This window comes from Hydra viridissima, unplaced genomic scaffold (genome assembly GCF_058129835.1).
Source record: "Hydra viridissima isolate aposymbiotic clone 2 unplaced genomic scaffold, HvirCarnegie_v1 scaffold_1, whole genome shotgun sequence".
NCBI lineage: Eukaryota > Metazoa > Cnidaria > Hydrozoa > Anthoathecata > Hydridae > Hydra > Hydra viridissima.
Window position 1 is genome coordinate 17,026,196 of NW_028324300.1, and position 10,319 is coordinate 17,036,514.

Below are 10,319 nucleotides of genomic sequence, written 5' to 3' on the forward strand. Positions count from 1 at the left end.
CTTTTGGAAAAGTTGTCGCCATGCGAGACTTAGTTTTTTTTTTTTTTTGCTCAAATTGAGCACAAGTGAGTTTCTAGTCTTGAAAGTGTGCAAAGTGTGGGCCAATCTGGTGGCTGGAGTGATGACACGTGAATGCTGGAAATTCCAGACTTTGAGCGGATTCAGCGTACATAGAAAGAAAATGTAGCATTCACGTGGGTCTCTCCTAAGCGTGCCATTGGTCGGTCTGCTGTCCTTAAGTACCCCCCTCCCCCCCCTCAACGTCACGTTTGCTCAACTTTCTCGGTCTTTGGCGCCCAGAGAAAGCTTGAGGAAGGATAAAAAATGGCGAGGTTTCGGTACTGCGTTTTCTGTTATTCTTATTTGTTTTTGTTTGTTTGCTTGTTTGTTTGTTTGTTTGTTTGTTAATTTTTTTAATTTTTTTTTTTTTGTTTGTTTGTTTCGTTCGTTTGTTTGTTTGTTTGTTTCGTTTGCTTCGTTTGTTTTGTGATGTTTTGTTTTCCCTTCTTGATGGCACAAAACAGAAGCAAACAAGACTTTCGGTTATATTCGGTTATATTCGGTTCAATAAAAGTTTGTTGGTTTCTGCACAACAACAACAACAACCACAACAACAAAAGTCCCTCTGTCCCTCAAAAGCAGTTTCTCCTCTGTCCTAAAGAAGAGCCTCTTTGTAATCGATCTTGTCTGAATGCAGCTCTCCTTTTGCCTACAGGTTTTTATTCCAACCCTTTTGTTGTTGTTAGTGCCATGTTGTTGTTATTGTTATACTCTGTAAAAGCAGTTGTTGCTGTTGTACTTGTTTGTTGTTTCTAAAGACACTGTTGTTGCTGCTGTTAGCGCTGTTAGTAATCACCCACTTGGCTTGTATTTTTGTTTCTTGTTTTTGTTTTTTGTTTTATTTATAAACACTCTCTGAGTAAGTGATGCTGTTGCTGTTGTTGTTGTTACAGTTGCAATGAGTGTTTGTTAATGTTCCCCCACTTGGCTTGTACTTTTGTTTTCTGTTTTGTTTTGTTTTTTTTTTGTTTTTGTTTTTTTTTTCTCAACACTCTCTGAGTAAGTGATGCTGTTGCTGTAGTCGTTGTTATAGTTGCAATGAGTGTTTGTTAATGTTCACCAACTTGGCTTGTTTATAATCTATTTTATTTTATCAACACTCTCTGAGTCAGTGATGGTGTTGCTGTTGCTGTTGTCGTTATTATGCTTGCAATGGGAGTTGTTACTGTTCACCCACTTTGCTTGTTTTGTTTTTATTTCTTTATTTTATCAACACCCTTTGAGCCAGTGATGCTGTTGCTGTTGTTGTTGTTATAGTTGCAATGAGTGTTGTTAATGTTCACCCACTTTGCTTGTGTTTTTGTTTTTGTTTATCAACACCCTTTGTGTCAGTGATGCTGTTGCTGTTGTTCTTATTACAGTTGCAATGAGTGTTTGTTAATGTTCACCAACTTGGCTTGTTTATAATCTATTTTGTTTTATCAACACTCTCTGAGTCAGTGATGCTGATGCTGTTGTTGTTATTGTGCTTGCAATAAGTGTTGCTAATGTTCACCCACTTTGCTTGTTTTGTTTGTGCTTTTGTTTTTGTTTATCAACACCCTTTGAGTCACTGATGCTGTTGCTGTTGGTGTTATTATAGTTGCAATGAGTGTTAATGTTCACCCACTTTGCTTGCTTTGTTTGTTTGTTGCTTTTTTTTTTTATCAACACCCTGCGAGTTAGTGATGCTGTTGCTGCTTTTGTCATTTTACTTGTATTTATAGTTGTTACTGTTCAGCCACTTTGCTTGTTTTTTAATCTGTTTTATTTTATCACCACTCTCTGAGTCAGTGATGATGTTGCTGATGCTGTTGTTGTTATTTTACTTGCAATGATAGCTGTTACTGTTCAGCCACTTTGCTTGTTTTGTTTGTTTGTTTGTTTGTTTTTTTTATCAATATCCTCTGAGTAAGTGATGCTGTTGCTGTTGTTGTTGTTATAGTTGCAATGAGTGTTTGTTAATGTTCCCCCCCTTGGCTTGTACTTCTGTTTTCTGTTTTGTTTTGTTTTTGTTTTTTTTGTTGTTTTTTTTCTCAACACTCTCTGAGTAAGTGATGCTGTTGCTGTAGTCGTTGTTATAGTTGCAATGAGTGTTTGTTAATGTTCACAAACTTGGCATGTTTATAATCTATTTTATTTTATCAACACTCTCTGAGTCAGTGATGCTGATGCTGTTGTTGTTATTATGCTTGCAATAAGTGTTGTTAATGTTCACCCACTCTGCTTGTTTTGTTTGTGCCTTTGTTTTTGTTTATCAACACCCTTTGAGTCACTGATGCTGTTGCTGTTGGTGTTATTATAGTTGCAATGAGTGTTAATGTTCACCCACTTTGCTTGCTTTATTTGTTTGTTGCTTTTTTTTTTATCAACACCCTGCGAGTTAGTGATGCTGTTGCTGCTTTTGTCATTTTACTTGTATTTATAGTTGTTACTGTTTAGCCACTTTGCTTGTTTTTTAATCTGTTTTATTTTATCACCACTCTCTGAGTCAGTGATGATGTTGCTGATGCTGTTGTTGTTATTTTACTTGCAATGATAGCTGTTACTGTTCAGCCACTTTGCTTGTTTTTTTTTTGTTTTTGTTTTGTTTGTTTGTTTGTTTGTTTTTTTATATATCCTCTGAGTTAGTGATGCTGTTGTTGTTATTATGCTTTCAATGAGAGCTGTTACTGTTCACCCACTTTGTTTGTTTATAATCTGTTTTATTTTATCAACACTCTCTGAGTCAGTGATGCTGATGCTGATGCTGTTGTTGTTATTATGCTTGCAGTGAGAGTTGTTACTGTTCACCCACTTTGCTTGCTTATTGTCTATTTTATTTTGTCAACACTCTCTGAGTCAGTGATGCTGATGCTGATGCTGTTGTTGTTATTATGCTTGCAATGAGAGTTGTTACTGTTCACCCAATTTGCTTGTTTTGTTTTTTTATTTGTTTTTTTGTTTGTTTTTGTTTTGCTTGTTTTTTTTTATCAATACCCTCTGAGTCAGTGATGCTGTTGCTGTTGTTGTTGTTGTTGTTATAGTTGCAATGAGTGTTTGTTAATGTTCCCCCACTTGGCTTGTACTTTTGTTTTCTTTTTTGTTATGTCAACACTCTCTGAGTCAGTGATGCTGATGCTGTTGTTATTATGCTTGCAATGAGAGTTGTTACTGTTGTAGTTATGTCTGTCATTTGTCCTTGTTAGCAAGTTCTATTTGCCCTCTCTTGCCTTTTTTCAACACAGTTTCTTTCTTTGAGTCATATGGTTGCGAGATCCTCTCAAACTCCATCTCTTTATTTATTTGTTTCTTTTTTTTTTTTTTTTTTCTCATTCTCCTTCTCATAATAGCAATCACTGCTGCCACCATGCATGTAATGCTAGTTGCTCTCATTCTTTTTCATTTGCTAGTGGAAACTTTGTTTCTTCTTGTTGCTCTCTTTTCTTTCTTTTTTCTCTTTTGCAGAGGATTCGAAAAAACACAGCTCTTCCCTGCAGTTGTAAACATTCCAGGATTCCAGGATGCAGGCAGAAGAAAAACACTCTCACTAACTGTCTTCTTTTTTTTAGCATAAACCGTTGCAAACAAACACCTGAACATGTCTTCTTCACAAGAAAACAACACTGTTGTTGCCCCTTCTCCGAACTCTAAAGCGAAAAAAAAGAAAAGAAGGCAGTCACAAGAACAGAGAGACTTAAAGCTCAAAAACAAAGTCAGGGCCGCATTAGTTGCAGCGTGTGGCTCCGTAAACAGGGTTGTACCTTTCTATGGTACCAAGAAGAGGTACGCTGTTAGCTGTCCGATGCCTTTGTGCAAACATTCCTCCACAAGCATTAAAAGACACTTGACTAAAAAAGATCATTCTTGGACTTTGGATGAAGCTTCCATCTTTTACTCTGCAATGGTCAGGAAGTTTCAGCATGCTCGTCTCGAACGCAAGTCCGGCTGTCCAAAACCTTACCCCTGTTTGCAATGTTGGAAGTATTACGACCGACTGGACATACACTTGAAAGAGACTCATTTCTACGATTCCAAGACGATCAAACAAAAGATTGCAGAGGCAAAGCGATACGACAACGACAAGCTCTATGTCCCTCAATTTATTCGACCTGCCTTCTTTGGTATTAAGCCAGTAGCTGAACAAGCGTCTGCATCAGGCTCTGCATCCTCTGCTCCTGGGCCTTCCTCCTCTTTTTCTTCTCCGGTTCTTTCCTCTGATCCTCTTTTAAGCTTGCCCTCATCAGTTGCTGGTTCGTCCGAGGCTCCTTCTGCAAACCACTGCACCTCTGTAGAAAACAAAGAGCTGAACACCGAATCCGTCCTAGACTCTGATTTTAATTCCTTAAAGCACTTGGTTTCCAACTCCTCCGTCTTGACAGAAGATAAGAGACTCTTGTTTCAGCTGGACAAAGATGCTTTTCACTTTTATTACCAGTCAGCAGATGAGCTCTTCAGAGATTTTGAAAAGTGGCTTGTGGTAGCCAACAACAACACTTTGTCACAAGCAAAGATCTACAAAAATGCAGTTGTTGAAATATTGACATGTTGTGACAGCACGCTGACGCTGCACCCGAACGCTCTCACCAATTCCAACGTTTTGGAGGATAGATACTTTTCCATGCACTTTAAAAACATTCAGCTCAATTCCAAGCTGAGTGAACTTGACCAAACAAAAGCCATGTCTTGTCACACGTTGTACAACCGCCTTGTCTACCTTTGTCTCCTGTTTCGTTTCAGTGAAGCCAGGAATGTCTATTTCGGACTTTCTCATGAGGCCATCCGACGTTTGCGCTGCAAGGTGGAGGAGTTACAAAAAGTGCTGAGGCCCTTTCGTTCTTTGAGGAGGAGCCTTGTGAAAAGCAAAAAATGCATCAACATCATCAATGTCAGTTTGCTGAACGAATATGGCAAGTCTGCATACGTAAGACAGTTAGTGGAATCGATTAGAAAGCCGTCTCTTACACCGACTAGAGACAATGCTGTGTCTCTACGAAACCATCTTCTGCTCTCTGTCACTGTAATTAACAGTTTAAGAAAATCTAACATTGCTCTTTTAAACATTAGAGACTACATGGCTGCTGAGAAGAGTGAGTGTGGATATTGCATTGTGCAAGAGCGCTACAAAACAGCATACAAGTACGGAGCCAAAAACATTCTAGTGCCGAACGACTTGAAAGTGTTGATCGATATTTATTTGCTGAGATACAGAGACCTTCTTGTCAACGACTCTCACTACATGGCTGCAGACACCAAGACTGTTTTGGAGTTGAGCGACTGCTACAGGCCCCTTTTTCCATCGATGAGACCCAACAAAGACGAATGTGTGACACTCGGTGCAACTAGAGTGCCTGTTTACCAGATGGGTTCCTCTGCTATCTCCTCTTGCCTGACGTCCTGCTTCAGAAAAAGCCAAGTAAACATTCCCATGAAGCGTCTTACTCCCACTTGCATTCGCGGTTCGATAGCCACTTACTTTGCCAACAACAGCAAAGAAGATCGCGAGCGGTTTGCTACACTCTACATGAAGCACAGCAGGAACACAATGGATAGCTTTTATGTGTCCCAGTGGAACGCTGCAGAGGAGTTGCGCTTTGCCCTGGGCATCGGACAGTCCTTCGGAGTCATAGAGTCTTTGACTGTTGAAAAGTCTGAGAGACCACCAAAGAAGGAGAAGGATGTGATGGACTGGCTCCAAACTAATGCAGAGGAGTACGGTTTTCATGAGGTTGAGGACATCTTTGAGGAAGATTTAGACTCCGGTTCTGACTCTGAAGAATGTGCTGCTACTTTCAGCTGTACCACAGTGGTTCCGTTTTCTCCAGCTGTAGAAAACAATGTTCCTTTAGAGGATAGCAACGACCATGCCGTAGATTTCTTGTGTGAACCTACCTCAACTCCTGTTTCGTCTGTTCCATCTGAACAAACAATCGCTGGTCCAGTTCTTGAACTATCCCCTGCTCTTGCACAACTAGTTCCTAACGAACAAGCTGTTTGTATGGATGTAGATCAGACTCTAGCTGTTCCTGTTGGCACAGCTTGTTCTCCTCTTGCATTAACATTATTTCCTGATGAACCGGATTTTATTGAACACCATGCAAAACTTTCTCCAGTTTACTTTAATGAGCAAGTGGTTGCCAAACCTGTTTCTGCTTCTCCTTCTCAGCAAGTCGCTTTCTGTCCTTCAAAAGAGGTCTTTTCTGTTCCTCTGACTCCTAGCCTTGTTGCTTTTCAGCAAACATTGGCCAAACCCAGTTTGTTTCTTTCATCTGATCCAGTTTCAGCTGTTCCTGTCCAACAGGCTGGTACTGTTCTTGCAAAGCAGCTCTCACCTTATGCTGTTCAATCTGTTGGTAGCCTATTTAGCCAAAGTCTTGCCTCTACATCCAGAGGTAAATTCTTTTTGATTTTTGATTTTTGATTTTTATGCAAATCTCAACACGCTTTCAAAAAATGAAAATGCCCAAATCAACTCCTTGCCCTATTGTTATTGTTAGAGCTGTAAAAAAAACAAAACAAAACAAAAAAACAACACAGAAGTGTGTATGTATTTGTTGCAGGACTAATTCTGTGATTGCTTAAATGTTTATACAAGTGAATGATACTAAAACTGATTATGTTTTAGAAGTAAAAGATCCAAGAAGAAAAAAAATCAAGTTGGAAATGCCATCTTTCACTCAAGAACTCATCGGTAATGTAAAACCTAATTTATACAAAGATATATAAACACAAACCTCTTCTTGCACAATTTCAGATGGTTAACTGTTAACAAAAACTAGCCATCATTGCTAAGTGCACTTTTAGAAAGTTGTGTCTACCCGATTTCTAATGATGAAGTTAGAAACATCACCGTTAGAAATCATGCACAGCTTGTTATCATCTCTAACACTTAGAAACTGTTGATGGTTTTTATGAATTAGAAAAATGAACATGGTTTTATTTTATTTCAGGATCAACTCAGCCAAGAACAAAGGAAAACAAAGCAGAAGTTAGCCAATGCCATTTAGGTAATCTTTCAAAAACCAGTTATTGCTATCAGTGCAAACAATAAGGTCAACAAAAAAAAAATAAATAAAAAAACAGAATAAATCTTGTCTTACTTCAGAACCAAATGAATATTTGATTTAATCACTTTGTGTTATGACTTGAGTTTGTAAAATTTTAGATGAAATAGTTGAAGAGCTGAATGCTTGCCCTGGCCACAACGAATGGTTCAACACCAGAAGTTTTCCACGATGTGCAGCTTTGGTGTTGGCATACATCTTGCAAGACGTGTTTACAGATGTAAGCTCAAGTTGCTCGTACAAAGATTACCTTGGCATCTTGGCAAATCATAGCAGTGACAAGCTCATTCATGTCTTGCAAAAGTACTCCTACCAAAGCCATATTAAAGACAAAATTAAAAACATGAAGCTAAAAATTCAAAAAGAGGGTAGTTTAGAAAAGTTTGTTCAATATGGCAATATCGTGAAACCATTTATGTAGTTTAGATAAGTTTGTTCAGTTTGGCAATAAAGATGGGCCTTTTGTGTAGTTTGTTTTATCTATGCTTTTGCAAATATTTTTATCTGTTTCGCTAAAGACATAATAAACAAGAAGTTCTGTTAAACTGTTCTCACATTTCTTATTTAAAGATAGTTCAAACTTTTTTTTATCTTTAAAAAAAAAAAAAAGAAGTCGTTTTGTTATTCTGTGAAAACTTTTAATAGAGTTGCATTTAGAATTACTTCTGATGTTTTTAAGAGTTTGTTAAAAAGCAAAATAATATTTCCTGTGATGTTAAACTGCATAAGTGAAATTTAAAAAAGGAAAACTGCTCCAACCATTTTTCGGAAAAAGAAATCAAAAAGTTCCTTATTTTAAAAGATCTAGACATCCATTTCTTCTTCAGCAAAATAGCGAGGCTTTTTTATGAACTCTTACTCTCTATTTTTTCATATCTTTACACAAAGGATTTTGTTTAGATCAATGTAAACATACATAGAAGTATATTATGTTTTTTTTTTTGTTTTTGTTTTTATGCAGTCTAACTTTTGTTTCACTTCTATTTTATTTTACGTTTATCTTGTATTTTATCATGCCTTATTGGTTTTTGCGTTTTGTGATGTCAAGCTGCGTAAGCTAAACTTAAAAGGGGAAAACTACGCTAACTTTTCTTTGAAAAAATATTCAAGAAGTACCTTAAACGAAAGAGAAAGCACACGAATCTTGCCATCCAATTCTTCTTCTGCAAAGTAGCGAGGCTTTTTATGTACTTTTGCTCTCTAATTTATCTCTATTTACGCAAAGGGTTTTATTTCAATGTAAACACGTATAAAAGAATACTTTGTTAAAAATAATGTTAAAGGAGTTGCGTAAAAAAAAACGTCTGAATAAAGTTTCTTTACAAAAAAAACAACTAAGAAACAAGCGCGCCTAAGAAAAACCAGATCGCGATTCACTAAGTCAAAAAACGAAAGAAACAAAGTTTAAAAGGTCTTTCTAGACAACAAATTCTATTTTTGGCAATGCAGTTTTTGTATTTATGCAACCTAACTTTTGTTTGACTTCTATTTTATTTTACGTTTACCTTGTATTTTATCTTGCCTTTTTGTGTTTTGTGATGTCAAGCTACATAATCTAAACTTAAAAGAAGGAAACTAGGCTAACTTTTCTAGTAGAATATTATGTTGTTGGTTTTGTATGCAGCCTAACTTTAGTTTCATCTATATTTTATTTTGCGTTTATCTTATATTTTATCTTGTCTTTTTGAGTTTTGTATTTTGTGATGTCAAGCTACATAATTTAAACTTAAAAGAAGAAAACTAGGCTAACTTTTCTTTGAAAAATTGTTCAAAAACTACCTTACACCGATAGAGATAGCTCACGAATTTAAAAAGTTGCATCTATTCATCTTCTTCTTCAGCAAAGTAAAGCTTTTTATGCACTTTTACTCTCTAACTTACCTATATTTGCGTAAAGGATTTTATTTAATTCAATTTAAACATAACTAGTAGAATATTATGTTGTTGGTTTTGTATGCAGCCTAACTTTAGTTTCATCTATATTTTATTTTGCGTTTATCTTATATTTTATCTTGTCTTTTTGAGTTTTATATTTTGTGATGTCAAGCTACATAAGCTAAACTTTAAAGAGGAAATTTACGCTAACCTGTCTTTGAAAAACTATTCAAAAACTACCTTTAACAAAGTAGCGAGGCTTTTTATGCGCTTTTACTCTCTAACATACCTATTTTTGCGCAAAGGATTTTATTTAATTCAATTTAAACATGCCTAGTAGATTATTATGTTGTTGGTTTTTTATGCAGCCTAACTTTAGCTACATCTATTTTTCATTTTACGTTTGTCTTATATTTTATTTTATCTTTTTGTGTTCTGTGATGTCAAGCTACATAAGCTAATGTTAAAAGAGGAAAGCTGCGCTAACCTTTCTTTGAAAAACTATTCGAAATCTATTTTTGAGATAATCTAGATTTAAAAGAGGAACACTACGCTAATTTTGCTTTGAAAAAACTCTCGAAAACTAACTTATTCGATAGAGATAGCACACAAATTTAAAAAATTGTATCTACTCATCCACTTCTTCTACAGCAAAGTACTGAGGCTTTTTATGCACTTTTATTCTCTAACATACCTATATTTGCGCAAAGGATTTTATTTAACTCAATGTAAACATACATAGAAGAGTATTGTTACCCGTTTGTTTTATGCAGCCTAACTTTAGTTTCATCTATACATTATATTGCGTTTACCTTATATTTTATCTTGCCTTTGTTAGTTTTGTGTTTTGTTATGTCAAGCTTCATAATCTAATCTTAAAAGGGGAAAACTGCGCTAACTTTTCTTTGAAAAAGTACTCAAAAAGGACCTAAATCGATATAGATAGCTCACAATTTTAAAAAGTTGCATATAGTCATCTTCTTCTTCAGCAAAGTATCGAGGCTTTTTATGGATTTTTACTCTAACTTTCCTATATTTGCGCAAAGGACATTATTTAATTCAACTTAAACATGCCTAGTAGATTATTATGTTGTTGGTTTTTTATGCAGTCTAAACTTTGTTACATCTATATTTTACGATTAACTTATATTTTATCTTGCCTTTTTGAGCTTTGTGTTCTGTGATGTCAAGCTACATAGTCTAAACATAAAAGAGGAAAACTACGCTAAACTTGCTTTGAAAAACTATTCAAAAACTACCTTTAACAAAGTAGCGAGGCTTTTCATGCACTTTTACTCTCTAACATACCTACATTTGCGCAAAGGATTTTATTTAATTCAATTTAAACATGCCTAGTAGATT

The 10,319-nt window shown here is 35.9% G+C and overlaps 1 protein-coding gene across 2 annotated transcripts; it reads left to right on the top strand.

Annotated features, from left to right (window-relative positions):
- Positions 1-265: 265 nt before the first annotated feature.
- Positions 266-7,551, top strand: LOC149893631 (uncharacterized). Of its 2 annotated transcripts, XM_090091615.1 has the most exons (5): positions 266-338; positions 3,591-6,410; positions 6,644-6,709; positions 6,969-7,025; positions 7,184-7,551. In XM_090091615.1, the coding sequence occupies exons 2-5, from the start codon at positions 3,620-3,622 to the stop codon at positions 7,501-7,503; spliced, it is 3,234 nt and encodes a 1,077-aa protein (XP_089947741.1). In that variant the 5' UTR covers positions 266-338; positions 3,591-3,619; the 3' UTR covers positions 7,504-7,551. The 2 variants fall into 2 exon arrangements, with proteins under 2 accessions (XP_089947741.1, XP_089947750.1); XM_090091624.1 differs by having other exon boundaries at positions 271-6,410.
- Positions 7,552-10,319: the final 2,768 nt, after the last annotated feature.

Bases quoted from the DNA above. Each gene is read 5' to 3' on its own strand.
- LOC149893631 (XM_090091615.1), top strand. From the start codon at position 3,620: ATGTCTTCTTCACAAGAAAACAACACTGTTGTTGCCCCTTCTCCGAAC. The intron at 6,710-6,968 runs GTAATGTAAAAC...ATTTTATTTCAG, and splicing joins TTTCACTCAAGAACTCATCG to GATCAACTCAGCCAAGAACA. The intron at 7,026-7,183 runs GTAATCTTTCAA...GTAAAATTTTAG, and splicing joins AGTTAGCCAATGCCATTTAG to ATGAAATAGTTGAAGAGCTG.